Genomic DNA, 15,735 nt, shown 5'->3' with positions numbered 1-15,735 from the left:
TGAAGAATAATGACAACCTCAGGTAAGTTTCCTCCTGCATCCTTGAGTAAGCAACTAGACCTCCAAGGAGATAATATTGATCACCAAAAACAGACAACTAAAGTTCTAATTAAAACTTAAGGTTTCTACAGATGTTCGAATCCATTACAAACGACAATTTTAAGGAAAGTCTTGCACACAGCAAGCATTAACTGAAGCTCTCGTGACTCATACAAGCACAAGATAAAGAAGCAACTCGTTTGTTTCCATATTCCTCTTGAAGTATCACGTATTCTCCCCTGATGAGCCTGCAACTAAAATTTCAGTTATGGAAGATTGATTATCTAAATTTCAGCATCATGTAGTAAATTCATAATAAAATATAAGGAAAATGTTACTTTTGGTTTGTAAACTTTCTTTCAATTATCGATTTGGTCATTGTAATTTGTTTATTCTATCAACCGTGTCCCTATTATTTCATAATCAAACAAAAGTAGTCCTCATGGTTTAAAAAATGGTATAAGGGGAAATGACATGAAAAAGGCATTAGTTTCATAACAATACAAAAGTTCTAAATATGAACATCTTTTTCCCCCAAAGTGAAATGTTTTCATTTTCCTTGCACCATTTTCAAACCATAAAAACTAGTTACAAAACTATAGGGATTGTGAAACTATAGGGACGTAATTGTAATGAACAAACTACAAGAACCCAATTGATAATTAAAGGAAAATCTAAGGACTAAAACGTTTCATTTCCACTAACGCCTGTCATCATTACCTCAATTCTATCATGTGCTTACAGTAATTAATATCGATCATGATTCAACAATTAACCAAACAAACTTCAATTGCTGCACACATTGAACCCGCAGACAATAAAAAAGGAACAAGAACTGTATTTAAAAATAAACCTGGTAATGAACTCGGTTCCTTTATGGAGCTTTATCATGTCATAATCAACATTCAAATTCTACAATAGATTAATGCTTTGTATTAAATATTTCTCTCTCCATACCATAATATAAGTTATTGTTAACTAATTTATGTTTCTAAAAAAAAAAGCTAGTTAAAAACTTGATTTTCTAAAAATTTTCACATATTTTCAATCATACCCTTGAGTGAAATACATATAACATTTGACTCATTCAAAATACTATCATTAATTACGTTTGTAGAGTATACTAAAGTAAGGGTATAATTAAAAAATATATACATGTATATATAACCTACCCAATATCCTATGTTTTGAGCCAAAGGGGATTTCAAGAAAACGCCCTATAGTGTGGTCCCTCCAAAATAATTAAGATATGCACAAGGAATGACTATTAAAAAATGCCTGCCATAAGAAATATACACATTGTCATGTGTGCATAAAGATGAAGCCAAGTTTTAAGTTTCCAATTTAATAATATATCATGGAATAATTAAACATTTATCCACAGTAAATGCACACCAAATGCCAAATTATGTTCATTGAAGGCATGACACTAATATGAGCATGATGTAACAATACTGGCAAATTCACAAGGTTAAGATGTTTCTAGAAGCTTCTAGAATGATTTAGAGGAGACTAGGATGATCCAAAGCAATCAAGAAAGCAACGGAGTCTTCAATAACAAAATGGTACCCTACCAAAAAACTTAGATATCTCTAGACTAGTGTGGAAAATGCTAGAAGTGTCTAGATAATTCTAGGAATATCTCTCTCTGATATATTCTAAAGTTTTCCTTCTAAATATTTAGGATAATGTCTTGGATATTTCCATAGAATATTATAGGCAAGCAATGTAAACCATTGGATCAAATTGATCTCCAACATCCATTAAGAAGTTAGGAGATGTCTATAAATACTCCCTCACCCTTCATTTGTAACCAACGAACAAGTAGTAAAAGCTCTCAAGTTTTCTCACCCAAGCTCTCTTTCTTGTGTTCTAAGTGTTCTAACTTCTTTGCCTACAATTGGAAAGTTCAACTAACTTAGCCAAAATTAAGAGAGTGGTCGAGCTAAGGCCGGCATGGTTATGAATAAGCCACTCACTGCACTAACTAAATAGAATTGTTATGAAACAAAACCTCTCACCTTAGGATAATATAGGGGGGCTGTTACGCTCCTCAAGCGGTCATCTTACACTTAAGTTGCTTGATCTGCCCTAAAATGTAACTGATCACCTCTTTCATTGTAGCCTTCCTGTTTTCCTTGAAGTTCCAGAGTTCAGGAACAATATACCTACCACTTGGATTATATTCATTTAATTCTTTCAAGGCTGTAACAACCTCCCTATATATATCATCTCCCCATTCCTCCTTGAGATTTCGCAACTTTTCATCATCTTCATCAACTAATTCCTGCATCAATGTAACATTGATTTTGTTTCCCATATCAATCTATTTACCTGGTCTGGAAGTAATTATGCAAATAGCTTGACCGGAAACTAAGGAGAAAGAAAGAAGAACAATAAGAAACATGCACAGGAGCAAGGGAGCATGTTGGGACTACAATCGACAATATACATAGTTATTTCTAAAATAGATGGGAAAGTAAATCTAAATTTCAGCTGCAAAATTATAACACTCACGTATACATATATATGTTAAGATCCCAACTGTGTAATTTCGAGAGAAAGAGATCAGTGTCATTCACAGTAAAGTGTGCCACTTTTTTCTATTCATGTATGAAAACATGTTTGGTTTTATATTAGTGCGTGTACAAAATGGTTTTGGTGGTTTCTAATGTAAAACCACACACATACTAAATAAATACAAAGCAAACTAGGGTAAAGCATAATTGAAGTAGTCACATGGAAAGCAAGTATTGTGGTTTTCTTAAGCATACCACTGCTTGATCATGATCTGAAGGGAACACTTTAAAAGGATGCCATGCTGAATTCTTCAAGTTCTCCTGCCACAAGGAGCAGAGCTCAACGCCCTTTGTCTGAGAATCTTTGAGAGAGAACTTTTTCTTGCAAACTTTCACAAAAACCTTCTCATCAAGCTCTCCCATTCTCTTAACCCCAATATTAGTCCGGGTGTTTAGCATATTCTTTAACCCCTGAAACATAAGTATAGAGAAGAGACATTAGGGTTCATAATCTTCTCCTGACAAAATAATCCTTACCTAGTCATGGCTATTCATTGTTACAGAAACAGGAAGAAAATCTTCAAGAAAATATGGTTCACGCTTGAGAAAGACTTTTACGAACAAAAGTAGTTAGTCAGTTGTTCTAATGCCTGCTTGCTCTAAAAAAAAAAAGTTGTTTTAATGCCTGAACCAAAACAATTTGATTGGAGGAAATCAAGTAATAGTAAAAATAACAACAGAAAAACGTGAATCATGTCATTTTCACCAAAAATAAATACTGTAGTTAGTGAAGAGAAAAGAACGATCTGTCCATCTCTCTCCCTTTCTCAACTAACTTCATATAATATCAGAATTATTTGTTCCTTACTATTTCTATTGAGAATTGGAAATGTAATATATATATATATATATATATTCTCTTTCTCCTTCACTCACTCTCATAAACACCACATCTAAAAGTGCATCACTAAATCCATGAATAGCATGAATCCAAATGTTTAGCAGACATTTATTCCAATATATAGCCAGATAATGAAGAATCTTTTTTTTTTTTCCTTAACTTTGTTTTCTACAAAAAACAAATTTAGGGATTAAGAATAAACATCTAATAAAAGAAATCATACTTCTATTAGTTCTTTACGAGCTTCTTGTAGTTCATCATTGCTCTGACGGTCCTTGACAACAAGAGTTTGATACATGGATTCCATATCATCCAGCTCATCTTCTTGTCGTTTCAAGTCATCATTCAATTTTTTAATCTCCCTCTGGACAGCATCATCATCTCCAAGATGCTTCATCACTCGTAATTTCCCCTTCAAATCTTCTATTTCCATTTCCAGCTGCAGCTTCTTATCAAGCTGCTTTTCCAACTCAATTATCTTCCTCAACGCCTCCTCTTTCTCTCTCTGAAAACATTGAGATGCAAATTAGCAGAAAGCATTCATTGTGTAGAAGAATTGAGTTATAAGCAGCAAATGCCAATTTCACATTCTAGATATTATAAAGCAGGGAAACCTTTTGCTCTTCAATAAGGCTTAAGACATTCTCATCAGCTTTCTTCTGCTCCACAGAAGCCTTTTGGAGGGATTCGTTCCTCAGATCTTTCTGGAAGGAGAAATAGATTGTATCATTATCTAGTAGCAGTACATCACAAATGCCAACAATTTCACTTGAAATAACACCACACTTGCATGCACTTTGAAAATTGAGGTATTAAACATAAAACATCTAATATGGCATTGCATATGGATTCAAAGAGCAATACCATATTAAAAAAAAAAATTCATTGTGCCTTGAGAGCTAAGATGGTTCACATAAAATAAAAATACTAGTTATTTTTTATAATCACTTGTATGTGAAACTACATTAATTTTTGCATATCCATTCTCTGAAAATGAACAAATTATAGGTCCAGTTCATAAACGGGGAAAACTCTCAGCTTTGGGGATTGGTTTAATGGAATAGTTGGATAAGAAAAAAGGCCGAGAAAGGGCTTCGGCCCCAAAAAACAGCAACCAGTGATTTTAGTAACAGACCAAAAACCAAAAAGAACCAAACAATTTTAAATGGATGGCTATTGATAAGCTAGTAAAAGGGTAAGAAATTGTGATCAAAACAGAATAATGAGACAAAACTTGTGGTATTTCATTACCATCCTTTTGTCTTCTTCAAGCTTCTGACTCTCTTGCAAAGTTGATGCCTCTCTTTTGTTTAAATCTCTGCTCCACAAATCAAGCTTCTGCTTTCGTGCCTCTAATTCACTGTTTAACTTTTCTTGTTCATCCAATATCTTTTGTAACTCCTCCCGTGCCCTCCGCTGCATTTTCCTTGATTCTAGCAAAAAAAGAATATGCATCAATACCTTGCATGCAACTTTTGACATGAATTTGATTCACACAAGAACATAAAAATGCTATCAAAATAGTATATAGTCAATTGGAACCTATTATATCACATACAGGCACAAAAAATTTTTACAAAAAGAAAGTACGCGAACCTTCAAGAAAAGCATGATGTAGCTGGTCTTTCTCTTCAAGCATCCTACTTAGTGACACAGTCTTCTCATTGTAAGTGTATTGCATTTTGGCGAGGTTCTCATTTGTCATATCAATTATATTCGCTAGGTTTGCCACATCAGCATGTCTGCTTTTAGATGCTTCTTGGACAATATCTGAGACCCTTTTTAAGCTTCCTTTCTTGCGCAGGTATTTCCCTATTGGCCCCTCACAACGATAATCATCTTCCCGTGCAATCCACCCATAAATGCTTGAGACTGGCTGCATGCTTTGCAGCTTCCAATCCATTTTGCCATGATGTTTCGTTTCAAATGATTTCTCAAAATCGCTTGCATTGAAAAAACCATTCCAATCATCACTAAATGCCACCACAGCTTGAGCAGTTTGATCATTTTCATTTAAAATACGAACATCTGAGGCCCCATATTTAGCCAATTGCTTCAGCCAATACTCAGCATTATGTAAACTCTTGTCCTGTATGTTGACCATTATTCCAGTCCATGGCCAGACATAAAGATCATCTAGCTGAAATTGACTGACCGGTTGTGGTAAGGGTGGCATTTGGACTTGCTCTGCTTCACCAGATAAATCAGTCACCAAAAACTCTGCCAGAGCAAGGTGGTTAGCCTTTTGTTTTGCACTTCTGTTGGCAGAACCCTTACTCACTCCAGATGCATGTTGCAGCAAGTCTTTGTACTTGTAATCTTGCTTTTTCTTTCCAGCACAGAAAGGACATCTGAGAGTGCCATTTAAATTTTTTACTTTATAGTTCCCAGCCCTTAATTTTTCATATGGCTTCTCCTTGTAGTAATCAATCTCAGATTCACTGATATCCGACTCTTCAGAGCTAAAGTCCATCTGGGCTCTCTAAACAAATGCTAAAATCAATCCAAATCAAGGAACAAAGGTTGTGTATAATTTGCTGGAGGGAAGTTTCAAAAATTATCAAAGCCAAAACTAGAAAAAATACCACTTAGCAACATAGAATTGAACATGCAAACATATATAAACAAGAATGAGATGAAAAGTGCCGGTGGATACCAAAAACTTTATTCTTCTTTTTTGGACAATAACATTACTTGTCCAATTAGAATGATACACACGTTCACATATCAGTCTAATAAAATTCGTTGCATGAAAGAATTTCACTTGAAAACTAAATTATAAATTCTAAATGTCATTACATGCAAATATTAGTTTTCTACTGGCAGCGCTCGCAACATATACATAAAATGCTTTTACAAAATAATATTATCAGTGCTTTTTCTTTTTCTTTTTTTGGTAGCGACAATAAAATAAGATTAAATCCAAAAAGTATCAAATTGTGACCACCAATAATTGAGATATCTTTGTTGCCCTTTTAAATGTACAGTTACAGATTGATAAGTTGTTATTATTTACCACCACTCAATATCCCTAGCTTGCGCAAGATGTTTATGCATATCAATTTTAAAACTCACAAAATACAAACTGTAGGTTCTTTTTTCTTTCTTCGTAAAATGTATGTATGTATGTATGTATCATCGTAAGGCTAAATCTATGAAATAGCTCATCTGAAATGACGACGGTATATTATATAAAAAATCCTTAAATTATGATGAATTCTTGCATCCTTAAGACAAACGGCATGAATAACATGGGATTTCAAAATGCATCCCTGTTGTCTGCTGATAAATTTCATTAAATGCCAGTGCCAGAAATAATAATAACTTCCACACTTCAAAGCATATATCACAAAACAGCATTGTGAACCCAAAACCATAAACCAGTCCAAAAAGTTGTTGTATTTCGAAATATATACTGCAAAGTAAAGAAATAAGATAAGTTGATGTTTGAACAAGACATTGGACAAACAAAAGATCCGGTTAACATTCATTAACTATCAACAGCTGTAGTTCCTTTTGAATCCACCAAACACCAAGTCGTCTTTTTGTTGCTGCACTTCGAAAGGTTGCCGCAGCATCATTATGTGTAAGTTTAATATCTTTAATTAGAAATTTTGAAAGTACTTATGCTGAGGCCAAAGATACCACAGGGAGACGCCGATGATAACAATGAATAAGAGGTGAGGTCGAAAATGACAAATATAATAAAGGGAAAATTTCTTGCCAAGACCAAATGAGAGAAATATTCTATATGAAAGACCAAATGGAAAACATTGGAAAATCAAGCTAGAAAAGTTGTAAAATCAGCAAGACTTACAAGATAAGCAACCTCAATCTTAGATTCTCATGAAACGTGCAAATTGCAAGGAGTACGAAATCCTTAAAAACTAAGCAAGAAAGGTTGCAAAATCAATAAGAAAACTTGCAAAATAAGCAACTTATCTTACAAATTTTATAAGGCCCTTCCATTTGATCACAAGGAGAAATTTTTCTTACGATAAATGAAAAGTTGAAACTGAAACTCAAAACATTATACTGCTAAATGCAAAGTTCCGTCGACTTTTTTTTTTTTTAACAGAGAAACAATAATTTTGCACCTTACATCACAAACAAAAGTAAGGTTCCGTCGACATGTTCAGAAAAAATGGAGAAGAAAACGCCGTACTTTCGAACGTCGCGGATAACGGTGGATAGTGTCTGTCGCCGTCCAAAGCTTCGTCAGTAGCCGTGGAAACAGCACTCTTGGCACAATGCTTCTTCTTGCAGCACAATGGCTCGCCTTGATCGGAGCGTTTGATAAGCTGAAAGGACTTCGTGACGCTGGCTATTGGAAAAAGAAATAGAAATTGAATTTACTGCCTGACCCAGCAAGCTAATCAGTATCATCACTATTTTTTCTTTTTTATTTTTTTTTAACTGCTAATGATATTTTCTTGTTACAGAAAATTTTGTTTAAACCATTTGATCATGGTTTCTTCAGGACTAGTTCTTTCTGCAAAACTTAATCTTTTCGGTAAGCTAATCACTATTTTCATTTAGGGAGAATATTAAGACTCTAAAAAAATTTAATATTTACAGAAATGTCTGACACAATCCTTGCCTGGCATTAAATTTTGAATCTTTTAGAACTCTTTCATTAATAATCTCCCTTTAAATTTACGAGACAGTTTTTATTTGTTTGCATCGTTAATAAGTTAATAATCAAAATTAAAATTAAAATTTTTCATAATTATTGATCTTTATTTAACAAAGTGTTTCAATTTAAAAAATTTATTAATTAATACACCCAAATTAAGGGTATTTTTACAAAAAACTTATTATTTCACATTAAAAGGCTCAAAATATTTTATATTTTTAAACATGATATTTTAAAAAAAGTCTCTTATAATATTGAGAAGGAACAGTAATGAATTTATATGGATTAAAAAATTAGCTAAATTAATTATTTATAAATATGTGAGTTATTTTTTTAAAATATTCTTCCTTATTAATCATATGCACGGAAATCTATCTTTATATTAAAGTGTGCGATCAACAAGAATACTCAGGAGAAAAAATATAAATTTGGGAGTTAAAAGAAAGTGAGGTCTTTAATTAAAATCAAAACAAACTATAGTTTCTATATTTAGAATGAGGAGTGCTGTTTATTTCAAAAATCATTTTCTTTTCAGTTTTTTTATAAAAACCTTGTCAATTTTAAAATTTGAGATATTTTCAAAGCTACCATATTTATGAAAATAGAAACAAAAATAATTTCTTATAATTTGAATATTTAGACCACTTCGAATAAATCTGAAAACTCAAAGTATTAGGATCTAACTTAACAATATAACTTTTTTCTTCAATAGTTTAAGTCCAATTCAAATTAAACCTAACTCAAGTAAGCTCAATTTGCCTGAAACATAACTTTAATTGAATGTGATGGATGATATAACTTTTTTATTCATGTTTTGTTAAAAATGCTTAGAACCAATATTAACGGTGGTGGTCACATTAAAGATGAAATGAACTATGTATTTTCAATAATTCAATGAGTGTTTAAAATCACTAGTCCCTCTCTGTCGAGATACGTGCACTAACACCATGACTGATCTTGGCCACCGAAAAATACCGCCGGACAGGCCTTCTCAAGAGGAAAATGATGGTCATAAGAAGAAGAAAGTGCAGGAAGTACCTCAAGCCATTATAAATGACCTTATGGACGAAAAAGGTGCTGAAGAAAGTAATAAGGTTGGCAAGAAGAAGGACACAGATGTGTTGAAAGAGTGTAAGAAAAAACCAATGGTATCGTATAGAGAATTGTTGATGAACTTCAATAGGGTGGCTCACAATGGTTATCTGATAGAAGAAGCTAAACTTTTTAACGACGATCAAGATATATCTTGGAAGTTACTAGAACCATTAGAAGAAGTAAAGAAGCTCATGGAGATTTATCCAGTAATACCGATTTCCCAAGAAGAATTTAATGAGTAGTGCCAACCATGGAATTATGCTCTTGTTCTGACTATAGTAGGCAAGAAGTTTAATGTGTACAGGCTGAAAAATTGGCATAGCAACTTCTGGGGATTTTCTAGCTTCGAACTGATTGACTTACCAAACAATTATTTTACAGTGAGGTTTAACAAAATGAAAAACTAGAAGCATCAATACAGAAAAGTTTTATATAAAGGGCCTTAGGTTATTAAGCAACAGTGTTTGCTGGTTTAAAGATGGATACCATACTTTAATCCTTATAAAAATCCTTTGGGTCGTATAGCTACGTGGGTTAGAATACCAAATATTCCTATACACTGTTATAACAGCCACTTCATAGCAAGACTTAGAGATAGAATTAGAAGAACCTTGAAAGTTGACCCCAACACTCTAGCTAACTTTCAAGCAAAGGACGCAAAGATTGAACAAGGGAGGTTTGTGAGAATATACATTGAGTTAGATCCCCAAAAACCACTTGTTCCTCACGTGATCACTGCTAGAGAGGTGTTTAATATTGAATATGAGGGATTAGGCCTTGTTTGCTTTTCTTGCAGGAGATTTAAACATCGTAGGGAAGCATGCCCCTAAAAATACAGCTCAAGCATTTAGCTGAAATGGGACTCCATTTGAGAAATCAACGTTGATTGTAACAACTCCGACGAACATGAGTACAGATGCTAGAAAAAATAATATTTCGGGATGATCAAACCGGGTTTCACAACACCTCGCTTCCCAAGGAGAATGGACAAGTCTAAAAGTTAAAGAAGGCAGATAAGCTTACAGTAAAAAGAAGATAGAAAATAGGCTTATTTTGTTTAGAAATCACAGTTTGCTATAATAAAGGACCTAAAAGAAGATGACCAACTGACACAAGGAAGGGGTTTATGCCAAAGTATAGAACCTGGACACTCTGACATGAGAGGAAATGCGATTACTTGATTTGACAAGGGAGAAATAGGAGCTAAAAAAGCCAGTAGGACTAGCGGCAAAAAAACTAGAATTGAGAAGCTAGAAGGTAGCAAGAGTGGAGTAACTTATAAATCAAAAGGAAAAGAAAATACTCAGCCTAACACACATAGGCCGAACTCTGGGCTTGAACCCAAGAACCATGCATAGAATGTACACTCTGGAACTGGGCCCTCTTGTATTAGATCAAGATGTCAAAGATAAGTCCAAAAGTAAAGGGCTTAGAAGTCATGTTGTGGTTAGTGGCAATTTGGATCAATTGGTCCAGTGTAAAATTAAAGGTGTAGAATTAACTTCAAGGGAAATTAATGCAGAACACATGCCTCAATTAGATCAGGACATAATAAGGCAGTAGTAACTGGACATTTAAGCAGAGTCAACTCTTCTTAACTTATGCATCCCAAACTGCCAGATCCTCATGATGTGGAGTTCGATGACATAAATGAATTTATTAAGGAGATTGGCTCTTTAGTGGCTGAGACACAGGAAGAGAATATGATGCCTTGCACCTCTACAGTGGAAGATCGGTAAGTTCTTTTTGGATTTCTTCCCTAAGGATTTTATTATGATTATAGCATCCTGGAATTGTAGGGGAGTCAGTGGCCATGCCTTCCCCATCACTGTTAAAGGTATTCTTAATAGATGCAAAATTGATGTTTTATGTTTATTGGAACCACGTGTAAGTGGTGGTCGTGCGGATAGCATTGTTAAAAAGTTGGGTTTCAGCCACTGGATTTGGGTTAAGGAAGATAGATTTTCTAGAGGAATATGGGTTTTGTTGAATATGTGTAACTACAAAGTGGACTACATGTTTTCAAATACTCAACTCCTCTATTGTAAAATCTTTAATCTTCAGAATAATAGAGATTTTTTTGTCTTGTTTATCTATGAAGAAACTAGAGCAAGTCATAAAACTATCTTATGGTAATCCCTTAAACACTTGGCACTTAATATGACAACCCCTTGGTTGGTCCTTGGGGATTTTAACTCATATTTGCACACAAGTGATAAAGAAGGAGGTGTACCACCACTCATGAAACCTATACAAGATCTTGTAAACTATATCATGAGCATTGGACTCTTATATCCTCCCTTTAAAGGGAACTATTTTACTTGGGAGTGGCATAATGTTCATGAAAGACTAGACTGGGTGTTCCATAATTTTTACTGGGAGTCCATCTTTCCGTCATCTAAGGTCATACATGAACTGAAGTTTAACTCTGACCATAGAGTCATTATGGTAAACTCATATGGTAATACTCCTTCACCTAGGCTCACTCGCCGTTTTACCTACTTAGCTGCATGGTCTTTGAAAGCCTCCTTTAAAGATGTGGTTCATGATTCTTAGGAGAATATAGATTGGATAAGTGGTGTCCTTCATTTCCAACAATTAGTAGAGGCATAGAATAGAAACCAAGTAGGGAACTTTACTTATAAAAAGAAGGAAATTATTTGCAAAATCAAAGGGATTAAGAAGAGAAACCTTTCCCAATTCCGATCAAGTCTCAAACACCTTGAAGCCCAACTCTGGTGAGATTATCATAAAGTAACAGCTCAAGAAGAATTATTTTGGTTCCAAAAATCTAGGTGTAAGTGGCTGCAACTTGGGGACAAGAATACAAAATTTTTCCATACATCCACAATCTCTAATCACAAAAGGAAAAAAATTTCAGCTCTCAAAGATTCTTATGGCAACTGGGTACATGACTTAACAAAATTAAAGAATATGGCATGTCAATATTTTCAACAACTATACACTAAGGATCCAGAGTTTACTACTAATGCTGAATGACTATCAACTTTCCCAAGTATTTCATAAAGAGAGTTAGATTGGATTCAAAGAAGGGTTGACCCTATTGAAGTCAAAAATACTACTGCCTTTTCTATTAGTGCTTTTAAGGCTCTAGGGCCAGATGGTTTGCATGCAAATTTTTGTCAGACTCAATGGAATTTAATTGGCCATAAAATCTTTGATTTGGTTTAAGATTTCTTCTTAAACCCTTTAATAGTTAAGGAAGTTAACCAAGCTAAGATTGTTCTTATACCAAAAGTTGATCATCCTACATCTCTAAAAGAGTTTCTCACCATCTCTCTTTGCAATGTGAGTTTTAAAATAATTACAAAACTTCTAGCTAATCGATTGAAGGTTGTGATGAATGATTTGGTTACTCAGGAACAATGTAGCTTTATATCAAACAGAACTGGCTGTAATAATATCATTATTTCTTAGGAAGTTATTCATATGATGACAATAAGCAAATGAAAAAAGGGGTTTGTGGCAATAAAGGTTGATATGGAAAAAGCGTATGACTAACTAGATTAGAAGTTCATCCAAGATACTCTAGTTCAAATTAGTTTGGGACACCACTTTGTTAATCTAATCATGGCTTGTATTAGTACAACTTCTATGCGAGTGTTATAAAATGGGGAAGATGGTCCAAACTTCTATCTTTCTAAAGGCATCGGTCAGGGAGGCCCACTAAGTCCATATATCTTTATACTATGCATGGAACGACTTGGCCAGCTAATTAAAAAAGAGTGTGATGCAAACTGATAGAAGCCTTTTAGATTTAGAACTCAAGGCCCATGCATATCTCACCTCTTTTTCTTTAATGATCTTATACTCTTTACGGAGGCCTCGTTACAACAAATGAGGGTTGTCAAGAGAATCATGCAGAAGTTTTGTGTTACATCAGGCCACAGAATTAATTTAGAGAAATGTAAAATGTTTTGCTCGAGAAACATTCATATTAATTGAAGGCTGGAACTTAGTCAAGCTTTGGGTATTGAAGTTACAATTGATTTAGGGAAGTATCTAGGGATCCCTCTGATACATTCACATATCACAAACTCAATCTTCAGCTCAATTTTCTAAAAGGAAAAACAACACCTCTCACCTTGGAGAATGAATTATTGACTATATTTGGTCAAACAGTTCTTATTAAAGCAATTCTCTTAACTCTACCTAACTACCATATGCAATTAATTTTGCTTCCTGAGGGTATTATTCATGATCTTGAAAAGCTTAATAGAAGTTTCCTATGGAGTCAAGATGAAGAAATCAAGAAGATGTATCTTATAGCTTAGGAACAAGTCACTAAGTCTAAGAAAGAAGATGGGCCTGGCATTAAGAATTTAAGATAGCAGAATGTGGCCTTCATAATGAAACTCTGTTGGGGTATGATAAAGAAACCTGAGGCATTATGGGTATAGTATTTGAAAGAAAAATACAAATGTGGGGTTCTCCTATTCCTAGGGTTAGAAGATTTAGAAACACTTCTCTTATATGGAGGTCTATTTTTGAAGTATGGGATACTTTTGAGAAGAGACTTGGGAAGAAGATCAATAATGGTAGATCAACAAAGTTTTAGCGGGATTACTGGAGTCCTTTAGATAAACTGCTCATTAAGTATGCTACACAATCTGACCTAATCAACCCCCATGATAGTGTCCGAGAGCATGTCCTACCTAGTGGTTATTGGAACGTACAGAGATAGAGAAAGATCCTACCATATTGGGTGACCTCTCTCTTATTAAAGATTCAACTGCCTATCTCAAATGAAAAAGATGGCATATGCTGGTGTCATTCAAGGGATGGCCAGTTTACACTTAAGAGTGCTTATGACTCCCTCTTTCGTCATGGAGATAAGAGGGTGTCCTCAATATGGTGCAAGCTATGGAAGTGGAAAATCCCTAAAAAAGTCAAATTCTTCATGTGGCAAGTTTCCTATGACAGATTGATAATAAACTTACTCAAAGCTAAAAGAGGATTGTCAAACATTAATCTTTGTCCCTTTGAGTATAACAATGAGGAATCTATCTTACATATCTTGAGAGACTATAAGAGAGCTAAAAAAGTATGGATTAATATTTTGAATACTGACACTTTCTCTAGTTTTTTCACTAGCAATTTATAGGTATGGCTATAATGGAACTCAAGTCATCACCCAACTAAGGAGAATTTCAAAGCATGGACCTAGATAAGAGTGTTCACGATAATTTGTTAGACCCTTTGGATGTCACACTGCAAAATAATATTTAAAAGCTCTACTTTTACTAAAACTGATATTGTCCATAAGTGCAAATTTCTTCTCATGGAGTTGATTGTTAATAATGAACTCAAGCACCAAATTTTTCATGTTTATCATCCTCTGGAACAAGCTGGACAACACCTCAATTGAATTATATTTGTGTAGATATTGATGGTTTAGTCCAATGTAACCATCATGTAGCTTGTGGTGGCATATTAAGAAACCACAAGGGAGAATGGATAATGGGCTTTCAATAAGACTTGAAGTTCAGCTCCCCTATTAAAGTTGAATTGATAGCAATTGAAGTGGGTCTGTTGATTTCTAAGTAGCTTAAGCTATCTAAAATCTAGATTTACTCAAATTTTTTGAATACTATAAATTTATTGAGCCATAATACTTTGCTAGAACTTCCTTTAAAAATACTTTTACTAGAGATTCGAGAAATGCTATACGAAGGTTGGGATGCTTCTTTATGTTATACTAGTCAGGAACACATACTATGTACGGACTTTATGGCTAAGAGAGCTTACCAGGTTAGTTCTGATTTGTTCTTGATCCCGAATGTCCCTGCTGGATGTTTGAACAGGTTTCTTGAGGACTAGAGGAATGCTTAGTAATAGTTTGTTTTGCTGTCATGTAAAGATCTCTAGTTTGTAACTTTTAGTTTCTTCAAGCTTTGGCTTGCCTTTGTAATCCCAGAAAAAGAAAAAGATGAAATGAACTATGTTGCAAAAATATTCTAAAAATTTAGCCTCTATTTAATTAAACTAATCAAAGGTAATTAAGTAAATTAATGTAGTTATTAGTATGTGATTAATTAGAGAGCATTAATCGATTTATTTAGTTGTGATTACATCTTAAGAATCAAAACCAGAGCAGAATTGGGGCCTTCAAATAGGAAGAGAACATGAAGAGCTAACTATGCACCACATGCTGCAACACATACAGTAGTCACCGTGACTCATAGGTCAAAAATACATGAGGATTGCTCTCTGTACCACATGCCACAATGCATGTGACATGCATCACAACGCATGGGTCCTAAAGATATAAGGTTGAACTCTCTATGCCACATGTTATGGCACGTGTGTCAAGCACCATGACAAATGACCAAAAACTCATATATAGAACATGCATCTCAACTCAAGAAAATAGAGAAGGAGGAGAGAAATGACTAAGAGAATGAAGGAGAAGCTCAAGAGTTTTGCCGGACATGATCTTATAAGAGATTTTAAAGCCTTTAACCTATATAGGTAAGTCTCTTGAGCTTCCTCCCCCCTTACTCTTCAATCTTTTATAGATATTA

At 34.2% G+C, this 15,735-nt stretch overlaps 1 protein-coding gene across 4 annotated transcripts; it reads right to left on the bottom strand.

Annotated features, from left to right (window-relative positions):
• On the bottom strand, positions 1 to 7,750 carry LOC129287453 (factor of DNA methylation 1-like). 4 transcript variants are annotated; one of them, XM_054923609.1, is made up of 8 exons: positions 7,625 to 7,750; positions 5,056 to 5,952; positions 4,711 to 4,892; positions 4,074 to 4,163; positions 3,683 to 3,964; positions 2,814 to 3,029; positions 2,061 to 2,326; positions 1 to 287 (listed from the first exon to the last, which is right to left on the bottom strand). In XM_054923609.1, exons 2-7 carry the CDS (start codon positions 5,930 to 5,932, stop codon positions 2,093 to 2,095), a joined length of 1,881 nt encoding a protein of 626 aa, XP_054779584.1. In that variant the 5' UTR covers positions 5,933 to 5,952; positions 7,625 to 7,750; the 3' UTR covers positions 1 to 287; positions 2,061 to 2,092. The 4 variants fall into 4 exon arrangements, with proteins under 4 accessions (XP_054779584.1, XP_054779583.1, XP_054779582.1 ...); XM_054923608.1 differs by having other exon boundaries at positions 1 to 293; positions 5,056 to 5,941; positions 7,625 to 7,744; XM_054923607.1 differs by having other exon boundaries at positions 5,056 to 5,941; positions 7,625 to 7,744.
• Between the last annotated feature and the right edge of the window lie 7,985 nt (positions 7,751 to 15,735).

This window comes from Prosopis cineraria, unplaced genomic scaffold (genome assembly GCF_029017545.1).
Source record: "Prosopis cineraria cultivar Desert tree isolate PC_DT_omini unplaced genomic scaffold, ASM2901754v1 PC12, whole genome shotgun sequence".
NCBI lineage: Eukaryota > Viridiplantae > Streptophyta > Magnoliopsida > Fabales > Fabaceae > Prosopis > Prosopis cineraria.
Note: the sequence above shows the minus strand (reverse complement) of the source record. Positions and strands in the feature narration are given on the sequence as shown.